The 15,760-nt window shown below is 38.7% G+C and overlaps 1 protein-coding gene across 3 annotated transcripts in view; it reads right to left on the reverse strand.

The window, feature by feature from the left end:
• Positions 1 to 1,211: 1,211 nt before the first annotated feature.
• Positions 1,212 to 15,760, reverse strand: part of LOC106655834 (acetylcholine receptor subunit alpha-like) — a 110,764-nt gene continuing 96,215 nt past the window's right edge. For all 3 annotated transcript variants that reach the window (XM_023462885.1, XM_023462884.1, XM_023462886.1), the window contains 5 exons: positions 9,327 to 9,463; positions 9,114 to 9,233; positions 8,402 to 8,692; positions 7,617 to 7,836; positions 1,212 to 7,150 (listed from right to left, as the gene is read on the reverse strand). In XM_023462885.1, the coding sequence (XP_023318653.1) occupies positions 6,953 to 7,150; positions 7,617 to 7,836; positions 8,402 to 8,692; positions 9,114 to 9,233; positions 9,327 to 9,463 (966 nt within the window). In that variant the 3' untranslated portion in view covers positions 1,212 to 6,952. The remainder of the gene's footprint in view (positions 7,151 to 7,616; positions 7,837 to 8,401; positions 8,693 to 9,113; positions 9,234 to 9,326; positions 9,464 to 15,760) is intronic.

Consider the following 15,760-nt stretch of genomic DNA (forward strand, 5'->3'; position numbering starts at 1 on the left):
TATGTTGAGAAATAATTACGGCATTGTAATATGAGACGATGAATATGAACTCCCCGGGATACCTAATATTTTTTTTAAACACGCAGGTAATATCGAGTTTAAGATGTAACATTGTATCGTGCTTCGTTTGTTGCATAAAATATGGTGCTATAATTGTATAATCGACTTTTTTTTTATTAATTATTGTAACAATGCTGCAGTTTACCTAAACTATCCAGGAAACTTTTAAACGAAAAATATTAACGCCAGTTTTGTGACTAAAATTTAATACTGCCAATTCATAACGTTATCGTAAAAACGCAAGGTAAATGTTGTAATATTGCTGCAAACATTTTTTATATTTTTAATAAATAAAAGTTTGCATGGTATAAGAAAAAAATTGAAATGAAAATGGTAGTCTTGCGGTTCTAAATTCTACGATAGATTTAAATGATCAAGTTTAATAATTATATCGTATTATGTAATGCTTATAGTGGCATTATCGAACTGTAATGTAATCATGTCAAATTACTAATGAGAAGTACACAAAAGAAAAACAAAGTTCAACGCAATAATATTATAATGCTCGAGCAAATTTTGAAATAGCCTTCTAGAAAGAGAAAACAATTCAATCTATACAAATATTACCAAATTGTGCTTTTGTATTTGCGCGCTAGGTTGCTGACAAAAGATCGATATTTTAAAAGATATAAATACAGAGTTCGAACGTGACATAGCCAGTTATCGAGTGGCATGTATTTTTCCAAACTGCGTCCAATGAAATATATATATACACAACGCATATATATATTTTTAAAATTAAAAGTATGAAACGTATATAACTAATTACACAATTGTTATTTTGTAAGTACATCGTTGAACCGGAATATCGATGTTATCAGCGAAAGAGTGAGAGAAAGAAAACGAGTGATCGTAATTATCATCTACGAGACTCTTTATATCGATGTAAAAAAATCGGGGTAAAAGTTAAGAGTGATAATGAAATCGAGTTATCTATAATGTAGGAGGCTTCTGGGTGATAAATCTGTGCAATGTAAATAGTATTTTCCAAATAAACGAAAGCTCAATGTAGTAAGTAAATCAACGAAAAATATAGACTCAATTTTTTTCCTCTTCTCCTAAGGTGTTGGTGCATTGATCGAAAGATGGCATATTACAAAAATCAAGTTTATTCGTCAATTTTATAGATATACACTTGTTACGTAGAAAGTTTTTTCATCATTTTCGCAATTTCATTTAAAATGGCCGCCTCGACGATTCATCAATATACATATTTCAAACTTATATTGGCAATATCAAATTCTATTGTTGTAGCAACATCATACGAAATGCAATTCACAAAGTTTTAAAAATTTGCAAGAGAAATCGTATAATAAATTCGGCATCGCGGTAGATAGTTACGCAGATTAATACGATACAAAATACTCTTTAATATTATTTAAAAATTTTTTAAAAAAAGAGACAAAAGAGACGTATTTTTTCTTAGTTATATTAATAATAGCGACGCCGAACGTCGAGGCATACCGATAAATTCTTCTTTATTTTGTTTTAACCTTTATGTTACTCTTTTTTGGATTATCATGACCACTTGGGCCAGTTAAATATTACGTACATCTTGCACTTAGACTCTTATATATTCTTCATAGTTTTTAACTCTTATCATATTTTCAAATACTCCATCAAGGTTGTCCTGGATACATTTTTGTTTAGAAAGTCTAAACTATCGTACATGTATTACATATTAAATTTTTTGGTGAGATTCTGATCATTACCATCATAAACTTCATAAGAAGGAGAATCGACAGTTTTTCGCTTTTGTGAAAATGATAGAAGAGTAACTTCGTAAAATTATATTCTAATTTCCCATGTATAACAATCAAACTGAATTGGCTACAAACAATTTTACAAAAACGTTCGAAATACTGGGCTTTAAAATTTGATTTAGAATATAAATTCAATTTAATTTTTACTTTTCAGCAAAAAATTTAAATTAAACAAATACAAATACTGTTCCAATTACACATAAATTGAAATTTTTCTGGATATACAAGTAAAACAATTTTTCATTTTTTTCCATTTTTTGAAAGAGGTTGCGGTTTCTATTCCCTGTCAGTTGTTTAAACAGCTGGTATCATCTCCATTCAATTATTTTTTTTTATACTTTGCTATCTTATTGTATCTTTTATAAGATTCAATTAATTAGTCGCAAAAGGTTCTCGTGAGTTTGATCAATTCAAGCAATAGATATTTTTTATTATTTTATTGCTTGAATTTACAATTCCTCAAGATCACCGCGTCACTTCTAATATATTTTATAACATTTATGAAATTATTTTAAATAATTGTTGGGTACTTTTTGTTGTATTTTACTTTAAATATATTATAAGATTCGTAGTATATATAGTTTTGAACACTTAAAACTTTTCTCGGTGTCATCTCATATTTTTTTGAGTGCCAGGTATTTAATAACATTCTTACCATACAAACGAAGTATATCCGATTATTTTGTTGTAATGCCTGATATCTAGTTATTTCTTTCGTTCCTTTATCAATTATAAGTTGTTTTTATATCCATAGTGATAATTATTTTATTACATGATAAATACGTAAAAAGAAGAAAAAGGATACGGTTCTTCCAAAAATGCATTTTTTAAACCTAATATACAAATAATGCATAATTTTATAATAAACCGACGTACTTAATTTTTTAGTATTGTGTTAAACATGTTGGTATTATAAATTGGCAAGAGAAATTGATAAATATCTAAAAACAAGTTAGAATATTTACAGAGTCAGGTTCTTTTGTGTTAATTACTGTAAATTTTTGGTTTAGATGTATTTATACTGAATGAAAGTTTAAACAATTTACACTCAGCTTCATATGGAATGAACTCATATAATAATTTCTTTTTTATAATTGGAATTGAAAATACTTTATAAACGTGTTTTCATAATAGAAACAATCATAACTAGCTAAATTTTTATGTCTCTTTGCTTTTTATATTAACTTTGATAATTTATAATAAAGAATCTTGTAAATCCTATTAAAAAATTATCGCCTTCATTACTAGGCCAAATTGGATTTGAATTTAAATTCAAATCAAAAGCCATAAGTACAATACGTAAGCATTAATTCCTTCCAGATTGCACGTTATTATATAATATCAGTATTTTACACTACACTTTGACGGCGAGCAAAGCACCAAGTGAACAATTCACGATGCATTATTTTTTATAATAATAATAATTACTATTTGGTATTTTTTTTCATACATTTTTCGGCGTTTACTCTTCGTTGTAATGTCATTTAATTCCTTCTTGCCTAAATAGCTAAGGGTTTTCGCTAGGACATGCGGTAAGTTAATTTGGTATATCTTATTTGGTTTTTATTATTTTTATCATTTGACTTTGACACGACACTTGGTTTCTCTCTGTAATTGTCTGTAACAGATTACGCTCTACTACTTTTCAATTATTGGTACTTTTGATTGAAACGAAAAATGAAATTTTTTAATTTTTCCTGGGTGATAAAAACTCAACATATAATTTGATAGATATGTCGTTTCGAATACACATTTATTATCAACAATTTATCTGATTAAATCTACCTGTTATCACTCCAAAAATGTCGAATTTATGAGAGTGATAATAAATAATTTAAGTTGCATCTAACTTTCTTTTAATAATAGCTGTATCATAGTCATCTTTGCAATGTCGCATTCGACTTCAAACACATTTACCAACATGTAATAGAATTTATTATTATATTTATACATATAATGAACTTCGACTTTTTATTTCTCTTTGTGATGCTTCTAGAGAATATGTTAAGCCAGTTTATAAACTTTATGACTTATAATTATACCAAATGTTATTGATAGGAGTATCGTTTCATTTACAGTTGTATAAGTTCTTTCATATTATTATTTCATATACATATAATATGTATTCTTAAAACTTATATTTCATTCAACTTAATTTTTCCAGTGGTATTTTACTTTTCATTCATGATGTACATACATTTTTAAGCGTAATTTACACTTGCTATGCTCTTCAATTGGTCTTCAATATATATCTGAGTTATTACTTTTTTATTCTTTCTCATTGTATTTAACATTTGTATTACACATCAACTTGAAAATTTATTCTTAAAAAAGGTTTCGTAGAAAATAATGTAATATACTCATACAAAAGTCACATTATGCAAAATCGTTGCTCTATCAGTCAAAACAATTAAAATTTGGGTATTACTCCAAGCTACGAATAAAAATTCGACTAAGTTGAAAAAATTGTTTGCAAAAGAATATTCCAACTGTCAATGAATTACAACGAAATATTATACTCTTTGGAGTAGTATTACGCTTGGGGGTTTTTTTTTGCAAACATCCCATTGTTCATGAAATCACTGTGAGCTATATTTTTATGCAGTTAAGCAATTTTTCAAATTTTGCTCACACATAAAATTTCGTATTCATACATCTATTGTGTTACACGTATAACACTTATTTTTTACATTATTATGTTAAGAAATACAATTTTTAATTTTAAGATAAAAAAGATAGCTAAATGAGGGGTTATTTTTTACTTTTGGCATAAATAGAAGTCAAAAAACGTAAAAAACGAATTTCGTATAATTTTGGCAAATAAGTCAAAGAAGGCATGACTTATATTTCAATATTCAGCCTTCGATATCGAATTTTTGTAATATCGAAAAATTCAAGAGTGAATTCAGTTTTCAAACGTAAAAATTCAATATGTGATGTATAATACCACTTTTTTACTCTTTGTATAAATAATAAAAAAAATTCACTAGCTTACAATAATACATATGGCACATTTAAATCAGACCTCTATAATATGTATTATATATATATCCATTTCAGCATGTAAAACATTGAAAATACTTATAACATGCATTGGTACATAGCTTTTGAAATATTTGAATATTTATGTTTAATCGAATTCAAATCCTTTCTTATGATTAATTTTTCTAAAAATAATATCTTGAAAAATCACTATTAAAAATCAAAACGAATAAAGAAAGTAATAGGTGGATCGGGGTAATTCACACACACGAAGGAAGACCATGTTCAGTAAATTCAGTGAATATAATAAAATTCACTGGAGTATATTTACATGAAACTTCGTGTACGCATTAATATAGATTACGCACGCATGCGGTGATTAATGTTTCGCGTCTTTTGTGCTCTGCGATTTTGCATTTACAATATTCTCACGGGCACGCGACGATTATCATTTATGGTATACGTCGTCTCGAATGCGTCTCTAGTTATATATAAATAATTCCACTCGAGGGACGCGCGACAACGCGTCATTCCCGCTCACTTAACTTCGGAGCTCGAAAAACGAGAGGGAAAATCTCGGTCGAACACACGTCGAAGCGGTAATGAAAATATTCTGCGAAATAAGTATCGATTAGTTTTTACTTTGCTCGCGAAGCCAACAATATATATTTTACGGTTGAGATCACGAGCTTCCTTATAAGCAATTGACCTAATTAAAATTGTTTCACTGCAATAGAATCTTCCGTTCTGTGTCTTTTGTAAGAGTGCTTTTTTTCCTTTCCTTATTTTCTTTATTTTATTTTCTTATAAATCGTACACCGTGTCGGGGAGAGAGAGAAAGAGAGAGAGCGCGCGCGCGCGAAGGTGTCTATTAAAATGTGCAACTCGAACTTATAGCGATAAGTGCAGCAACAAGGGGAAAAAAGTTACGTCAGGAACAGAAGAAAAACAAACACGAAGTTCATTTATTACGGGCTAGTGTGTGTTTTATATATATATTATATAGATCGATGTTCATTTTTTTCATTGCAATAATTAGAGCCTTTAATTGCAACCGTAGTCGAGATTGGCGTACCGTTTTTTTCCTTCATTAGACACGGAAATTCGCAAATTTAACAAAAGATCCCTTCGACATTCAATACATTTCACCGCGAGTTTGTGCCAGCGTAAGCTGAATCGAATTTGAGAGCTTGCCACACGTGTGCGCGCGCGCGCGCGCACACACCTGACAATTGAATGGATTCGTCGATTGAAAATACATCTGGAGAAAAGTAATCGTGTATAAATAAAGTTTGATAAAATAAAATGTTACAAACGCGCCAGCGGATACGTGCGTATAAAGCTCGATCGTAAACTGCTGCACTGAACGCGGCGAGCACACGCACTTGCTCCCGCTGCTACTGCTGCCGTGTATGGCCTTTCGGATAATAAAATGAAAGCAACGATAGTATTTGCGAAAGCTTTGCGTGTGGGTGGTGGCCGCGCGCGCGCGAGAGAGAGAATATAAGTATGTGTGTATGTGTGTGTGTGTGACGAGAGTAAATCGAGAAAAGCCCGAAACGCAGCAGTGATCTCTTCCGTAGACTATGGGCTGTAAAACGTGTGAACGACTTTACCATTGACGTCTTTTCCTATTCTTATCCTTTTCTCTATTATGTCACCTTTTATATCTCTCTGAAACGGCCCTTTCTAGTCCGAGTCTCTTCCGCGAGCGCATAGCTTTTATACAAAAGCGAGAGAAAGATAAAGAGACAGAGAGAGAGAGTGAGTCAAGGCTGTTGCTGCTGCCAGCTAGGGTACGCGCACACGCCTTTCAAGCGACTCAAATGTATATAAACCATTCGCGCTGATTTAAAAGGAGAAAAAAAGAACACAAAATAACATAAAGAGAGAGAGAGAGAGAGAGAGAGAAGGAAGAGAGAATTAAAAGAGAAAAAAAACAAGCCGTATTACATAAAAGTGACACGTATAAGTGCAGATACGGGGCGTGTATCATAGCCTCGTTATACGTATCAAACGAGAGCATCTCTTGTTAAATCACGGCTGACAAATCGAGTAAAACTTTTACCATCGTGCAGTAGCTCTTTCTTCCATTGCCCGCGCGCGACTTTTCACAATTGGTATCGGCTGTAGTAACGACGGGCCTCTCAGAGCGTCGTGACGATGTGAGGCTTGGCAGTGGTCGAGGCGATCTCCGACAGCCTGACGTCGATCGGCAGTCGGTCGTCGTACAGCGTGGGAGCTTGCAGAATGATGCCCGCGGTGCCGACGAGCACGGCCAGCGTGAAGATCCACAGGAACAGACGATCCAGCACCATCGCCACGAATTTCCAGTCCTCTTTCACCTGAGTAAATACAGAGAGAGAAATAATATACACGTATATTATACACCGGGGGCATTCAATTATGAGAACGATGTAAAGTAAGAAATATATATACGCGCGTATAATAAAACGCGAGTGTCGCTCTACGTCGATGTAATTACTGCATACAAAAGGCAGCGAGAGAGAGAGATATCTGCGCGCGAGAGCTCGCCCCGCGCACGGCCTCTAATGAGTCTCCGGCACATAATACCCGCCGCGCTGATATAGCAGCGCGCACGGAGAGATCTTCAAAAGAGTTACGCCATTCGCGTAAATTAGCGTAATTAATTTCTGCGCGAAAGTCGACGACATCCCCCAAGCGCGCGCGGACTAGAGCTGACTGTCTGACTGACTGACTCTGCGCGAGTCATTATCGTATATACGAATTCTTACATCTCTCGCTCATTTTTTTTTTTTTGTTCTTTCTATTCATTCTGTATTGACTCACCCTGGTGGAGTCCTCCTCGCGCTTCGTGTGATCGGCGATGTAACGGATGCCCTCGATGGCCTTGTAGAGCTCGGGGCAGTGGTGCCAGTGATTGAGGCTGCGACAGAGCGCCTCGACGCTGTCCTCGCTCGGCAGGGGTCGTCCCGAGGCCGGGCCAGCCGGTCCCGACGAACCACCGTGAATCCGACACTGGCTGCCAAGATTCAGCGCCTCCAATTCCCTGTGTGCGTGCGTGTGTGTGTGCGCGTGCAGCGATGATTTATTTATTTGTTTATTTTTTCGTTTGCAATATCGATAATATATACACGCAATCTGTGTGCGTTTAATTTTATATCGAGCGATCGCGCGTGAACTATTTAACGACCGTATATCCGGTGCGGCGAATTATTTCGAGCGTTCAGAGCGGGAAAGCGCGCGGCCCCGGAATGAGACTGATGAATCTCTAACGAGAGAGAGAGAGAGAGAGGAAATACGCCTGCAGCGGACTGAGGCGCCGGGCTGCAATTGGAAATCGTCTATGATTTAAGTTAGCGGCTTTGTCTAATCACGCGCGCGCGTCGCTACTGCATACATGCGGCACTATAATATATAGTACTAATACAAGCAGTTCCCGTCCTTCGGTACTTTCCGCACACGGTGCCTCAATTACACGATTGGTTTCAATTAGCGTCCGCATAAAAATTTTCTCACTCGTACAAAGATGTGCAAAAGCCATATATCGCACGGCGCATCGACGAAAACACGCGTAACCAATAGTTACGACGATAATGATTAATTATACGAACCTGGGATTGAGCTCGTCGCGCGAGTCGAGGCTCGGGAAGAGGACCGAGGACTCGAGCAGATCCGACGCCGAGGCCTCCGAGTACAGGCCGGGATCTCGGAGCTCGAGGCCGTTGCAGGTCCTGACCATGACTCGCTGCGAGTGATGGCTCGCCGCCGACTCGTGGCTCTTCTGGCGATGATGCGGCGGATGATGCGCGCCCGCCGACGACGAGTGATAGCCGTGATGCGACAGCGACGAGACGTGATCGCCGTGACGACGCTCCAGCTGGTACTGCGGTCTTGGTATGAAGCTATATATACGTAGCGCATAACAGAGAAATACATTGAATAAATTCAACTGTACGGACGGAATGATTTATGTATACGCGGCGCGGTGAGGTCGCGATTCCTGCGGTATATATATATTATATCGACGACCATAAAAATCAAACTTTATTTAAGATTCTCCCTCGCGGCGGCGGGGAATTGAATTAGTGCGTCGATTTGCATTGAGAGCCTATAAAAAGAATCGGCAAGTTTTTTTGAACGACGATTGAACTTTCTTCCGCGGTCTTAAGCAGTGGTACAGACGGCGCGCTTTATGGGATCGTGGAGAGTTTCTTATACAGCTCGGATATATAACGTATATACTTCTTTTTTTCCCTTTTTTTTCTCGAGAGGGCATTGATTTATTCATTTAGCTCCGTGGATATATTAGCGAGCGAAACCTACCGTCGCATGACGAGCAGCCTCGGCAGTACGTGGATGAAGACCCGCCTGACCCAAGGCTTCATCACGTGGGTCTGCGGCGAGCGGAAGTGGACGTTCAGCACCGCCACCGTCACGCATATACTGCAAAAGAAACGAGAGAGAGAGAGAGAAAAAAAGTATTAAAACGAACGGAAATTACTTGAAAATGATCGTGGGGATAATATCCAGACGTACCTCAAAGTATCCAGTATCATAGTGAACAGTACGAATTTGCCGAGCAGCGGCACCACCAGCGACGTCGGCGGAATGATCTCGGCCAGCAGCAGGAAGAACACAGTGAGAGACAGCAGGATCGAAATGGAGAGGCTCACCTGTGTAATAAACAGATAGAATTATTGGACGCGATTAATCGGAGCTCGGCATATCTATTTTCTGCGCCTTCTTTGAATGTCTATATATGGATACGCGCGATGAAAGGGAAAAGAAAATCAATCGTCGCGGGCCGCGACTGCACGTCTGCGGTGCACGAAGTTATCCTAGCGTGTGCGCACACACGCGCGCGCGTTTTCGCTGCCGGCCCGCACAGTATATAATATAGTAGTGCAGTAGCAGCGTTCGAAACAATATTCACTATTTTGGATCAATTACTAGCCACAAATATAGGTCAGGCTCGCGCAAGCTCCATACGTACACAGTAAACGCACACACACACACACACATACGCACATACGAATACGACGCGGGAATATTTCCATTAATTTTTTTTGGCCTTTTCTTCGCTAACCGATAAATCCATCGTTTCCAGGCCAAGGATTCCGGAGTATATGGCCGATTCTCTGGGTTAAATCGAATGTCCATCGAATGTTCCCAAAATGCGCGCCCATTGCTGTAATATCATTGCCTATTTCCGTAAAATTTAGGACTCTTTAGACCACCTCAAAGAATCTAAAAACCATTTGATTCCACAGAAAATCAGCCATACACACTGATATCAAAAAAAAGAAAAAGTAAAAGAGAAAATTTTTACTGCCTCTTTTCGAAATAAAAAAAAAAAAAAAAACGAAAGAAAGCAAAAATTTCTTCTACGCACGCACACACACACACACTGCAGCAGCATGTGAAAAGTGCTCGGCATTCCGCGCGCACATGCAGCCCGCAGTACTATATACACGCGTTATTCGCTCCTTAGCCTTTGCCCGCGCGCATGTAGAGTATATTATAGTAAGTAGTTTCAAAGGGTTGCGATCTAAAAAGTAAGAGAGGGAAAAAACTCAGCGAGGTTATAGCTACGGCTCTCTCTCGCTCGTACTCGCTCGAGCGCGCGTAAGCTAAAGTGCGCGTGTAAATACTTACGCGCGAAAAGTTTGCGTATATATAATGAGAAAATTTCGTGGCGGTAATTAAGAAACCTTTCTAGCTGCAGTGCAGCGAAGAAGAGAGCAGCAGCGGCGGCGGCCTCCAGTATGCGCCAGTCTCTCTTTCTCTATGCGAAGCTCGTCCGCGCGCGCGTCTTTATAAGTGCGCGAGCGAGAGTACTAAACGAAATACATTTATTCACTCGTCTCTCTCTCTCTCTCTCTCTCGCTTCTTCTCGAGCTATACGCTGTGCGCACCTTACTACTCCCCCGGCAATCTGTTTTACACGTACAGACAGAGACAGAGATAGCTTTGTACTTCTAAACGAAGCAAAGACGAAAGACGCTCGTTTTACTCAGTGACTCTTCTTCTTTTTTTTATCGTCAAAAATTTTGAAAATGAGAAATTAATTTTCTCTCTCCTTACTCTCTTTGCCTCCTGCGAATACCGTATAATACCGATTGTTCGACAATTGCTGCTGCTGCTCCCGCTGATGCTGATCGTGATGCTTAAAACTTTCCCAACTATTTCTCCATTAGCAAGATGTAATAGAAATTCTTTCATCGGCGTGTCTCGTTTCGATCGGCCATTGCGCGAGCCGATACGTATAATGATGAATCTATATACATTGTATGTGAACGCGCACACGTAAATTAATCTTACTGCAAAGAATATAAATCGACTCTCGATACATTTTATACCTCTTGCAGTATACGAGGCTTTAGGAGCCCGATTTTTGTATTTTACTCCTTTTACTCGATTATATATGCGCTCGGTAGTGAATTATACTTGCGATAATTTCCTTCTTTCTTTACTTTTTTTGTTTTGTTGTCAAAGATTTTATTCTCAGAGACAGTGTAAGCGCCATCATTTAATTTAATATTTAATATTTAATATTTATTTATTTTGTCAAAGCTTATGTTATTCATTGAAAATATAGCGGGAATTTTGAGAAGAAAAAGTTTGTGTAGAAGCTAGCGAAAGAAATTTTTAAATTACATTTATTTACGATTGTACTAAAACCGACGACTAACGAGTATTTTCATTATAATAATTGGAATAAACACGATTATTTTATAAATAAAAAAAATTGAATAAAGAGAATCAAAGTACAAGAATCAAAGAGGAAGTTCGTGGGTAACGTTCAGAAAAAAACTCAAATAAATAAAACACTAAAAAATTGAATATCAGAACAATCAATGGATTAGAGTTTTTTTTTAAATTTATTTATTACAATTTTGCGATCCACTCATTAATTTCATAAATCTTCAGCGTAGGTAATCTTATAGTTCTTTTGGAGTCTTTTCAACCGCCACGAACCTTTCGTTTATATATTTTTTTACATTTGTTTTTTTTTCACTGTTGGTCAGCAGCTGCCAGACAAATATGATACAAGTCTTTGTTCATCAGCTGGTCGATGATCGGTTCACAGCACTCAATTGGCAATCGGTAATGTATTAATACCACAAAAGACTCCAGTGCCCAGCAGCGGAAAAATCGTCTCGATAGTTTCTCGCACAGATGCATGAAACAGCCCTCAAAATGTCTTTCGGGCAGACACCACGACATTCGCGCGAACATATTGTAATGGCGATCCGAAAATGCGAGTAGTTTTGCTGACTCTTCGGGTTGCAAGCGGATCAGATCGTGGAGCGACACACTCGTACTTATCATCAACTCTTTCACTTGGCTTGGGAACTTTTCGTAAACATACAAATTGTCGTCGACGTCCACGGATTTTTCGAACAATTTGTGATCAGCAAAAAAGTTCATGATCACCAGGGCATCATTTAGGTTCAGTTCATATCCGTTCTTCTCTAGGCTCTCGATGATGACCATCGCCCTAGACGCTAGTACCAATTTAAAACCAAGCCGAAGACCAGATGCGGGATTGAATATCTCGAGAAAATCACACTCAGTGGGAAAAATGAATTTAAACGGATCAGCGCCACGATCCAAAAGTACATCGACCGCATCTGGCATAAGATTCGTCACGGCTAACTGCAGCGCTGTTTTGCCAGACTCGTTCTGGGCATCGACCTGCAACTTCCGATGATTTTTGTCGCAGAACTCGAAGAATATCTTCAAAAATTTTCCCGCATTATCATTGCGGTGCTTCTGGCAAATCAAGTGGAGAGGAGTCATTCCCTTCGCATCGGCTAAATTTGGATCAGCGTCTCTTGTCAGCAACAATTCCACCAACATCCTGTGCTCGTTCTCCACGGCCACGTACAGCGGTGTCCGGCCCAATTCGTCCCGGGCATCGATGTGCACCGTCCGATGTTTTTCCTCGCTGATTTCGAACAACATCGTCGCTAATTCGGTATCGTCGCGCCTGCATGCCCTGCAAATGACATGCAGAGCAGTCGATCCATTGAGAACGGTCAGGTTCGGATCGGCGCCTCGTCTCAGTAGTAATCGCGCGAAATTTCGACGATTGCGAGACAGAGCGTGATGCAGTGGCAAAAAATTTTTCCATTCAGCGATCGATCTGTGACGGTATAAATTTGGATCGTGACCAAGCTCGAGGAATTTTTCGACGGCGTCGTCGCAGAAAGAAATGCAGGCCACATGGAAGTGCGTCAGGCCAAAGTCGTCGCTGTAGTTCACATTGAATTTGTATATTTTAAATAGCTCACGGATCACGTTGGTATGATCTTCCAAGTTCGATAATCTGGCCGCATGATGTAGCGGTGTGATGCGACGCGACAATGGCTTGCCGTTTTCATCTACGTCTGGCTGGTCCCTGTAGCCGCTGTTGACCACGAACTCAATGACTCGTAATCCGCGAACACAACCCTGGTATTCATTCAGGCGATTGACGGAATCAAACAGAATAGTCTCGATTTCTCTGGGCCGAAAAATTTCCCGGAGATTTGGCAATTGGTCCGTCCAACTTCTGATAATGGAAAAAAGTTGACGGAAAAATTCACTTCGGTCTTCTCCCAACTCCCAACGGACAGTTGCTCGTAAGTTTATTAGTCCTGCTTTATTTGAATAATCTCCGTTAGTGCCATAACGGTATGCTCGACGATAAGCTTGAGAATAGGCTTCGTAAAAATCGGACATTTTTCTGCGCACGCACTCACACAAAACGCACAATTATTGCTTTTTTAACAACTAAGATGTGTTCAATTTTTTCAACGAAAATCACTGACTGAAAACGATGCGATATTTTCACGCTGCGAAGTCGTAACGAGTACTCACTGAATGTATATACGCAAACACGTGTTCCAACCTAAAAAAGTATACGATGCTTTCTTCTTCGCTATGCATTACTTTCTAATCGTTGTCGAATTGGGAAAGATTCCGACTACGTAAACGCGTCGTTTGACCGAGAACAGCTATATGCACATGCGCGCGGGCAAGAAAGAGAGAGAGAGAGAGAGAGAGAGAAAGACAGAGATAGGCGGTGCCTCAAATACGTTCTAAAGACACGAGCAAAGAAGAAGACAACGTGAAACTTACTTAGGTGCGTTGGGTAAGGCTTTAGCTAATTTTTTCCATCAATTATGTTTCGAACTAAAATAAAATCCTGCATTTGGCTTGATCTTATTCGTAAAGTTAAAAATATTGAAGTCGTTAATTAATTTTTCACACTTTTCGTAACAATTCAAAAATATAAATATATTTATTTTTCAGTCGATCGTTTCCCGACCGCGTCTCCGTTTTACAATTATTAACGTCCGTTACACGCTACGACGCGTCAAGTGACAAAAATTTCAATCGACATTTTAGCCTGTAATTTTAAGGGTTTTCGACTTTGAGAACTCGTCTTATAATTTTATACCGCATCCCAGCTATGTGTAATCTCTGAAAAATTATCAGCTATTGTACTCGTGCCTATATACCATATGCAAATACGTATCCTCGTAATGTGTATCATAATGAGTGACGCAAACGTATCGGTATGTGCGCTGCTACACGTGTATAACAAATCATTCTTGTAGCGCGTGGCAACGTTGAATTAGAAGCAAAGTGCCGCACAGACACGCGGTCACTGTTGCACGGTATCAAGCAAAATTTTAACTTGTCTCAAGATTTTTTGCATTTCTTGAGCCAAGCCAAAGCCTTTTTCATGACGCCGTATGGTTATTTTTTTCAGTGTACCTTTTGGACTCATATTCATATTTTTCTCAGCTTTTACACCCTAGGAGCCAGAATCAACGTCTGGAGCTGCAAGATCGGAATAACTTGGGAAATAACAACCGGTCTAATGTACATGTATAATTATACATTATTATACAGTATAACGTAATGTTCTAGAAGCGATCTCTCTCGTTGATATCGCGTGCCGGGCTCTCGGCTGTTACGCTACTTTTCATCTTGTCCTTCCAATCGCAAAGAAGATTGGCAGAAATAAAGAGAGAAATGTACGAAGATTTACTTCCTGGGCTGTCTCTCGATTTTATACTCCTCGCGCGCGCTCGATTACGCGCTCTCTTCATCGGGCGGGGGTCTAAGTAAATCTTAATGTAAGTGCGTAGGAGAACAAAAGAAAAAAAAAGAGGCACGCGATATCGAAACGCGATACTTGCAAAGCACTGCGGTGGCGAAGAAGCTTTTCTGATGCGATTTTCGCCTTCTGCTCCAAAAGATGTATAAATTATTACGCGTTACTTAGCAGCGCGCGAGCAAGTAGAACGGCCGTATATTACATCCGACCTTGGTGTCTCGTGCTCTTTGTACGCGCGCTTTTCTTCGCTTACACACCGCGTTCTATATATTTGATATGATTAATTCCCAGCAGCAGCGGCGGCCTCGCGCGTTCGCGGTCCATCGTCGTACCAATGCACACGATGAATAATTAACTCCTCGCCTCGCGGCTCCAATCGCGATGATCTCGTTTGGGATCCGCGGAAAGCACGAGGAAAACAGTTTTGCGCCAAATCGCATCATATTAGTTGATAATTCGTGCGTAAGGCCCGTGCAGCAGCAGTAGCAGCAGCGATTGGCGGCGCTTTTCAACTTTCCTTTGATCGTGGCGCAAAATTTATATGTATTATTATATTATATTATAATCCGCTATCCGCGCGCGCTCCTCCAATCATTTTCCGTTCATGCGCCGACGATTTTGGCTCCGAGCGCCTCGTGCGCTCTTATGTATATACATATAAAGTCAACGCGACAGCTGCCGATGTCTTCCTGCGGCGCTCGATTAATTCTCTCTCTTCCTGCCACGCAGCGCGGCAGCAATTCGCACGAGAAAGTAAACTCGAAAAAGAAGAAGGAGCAGAGTGCAATAATAAAGACATATATAAGCACAACGCGCGGCGCGAGCTCGAGTTTTCGGTCTTGTGTATATAAACGCC

This window comes from Trichogramma pretiosum, unplaced genomic scaffold, assembly GCF_000599845.2.
Source record: "Trichogramma pretiosum strain Unisexual culture from Peru unplaced genomic scaffold, Tpre_2.0 scaffold1, whole genome shotgun sequence".
NCBI lineage: Eukaryota > Metazoa > Arthropoda > Insecta > Hymenoptera > Trichogrammatidae > Trichogramma > Trichogramma pretiosum.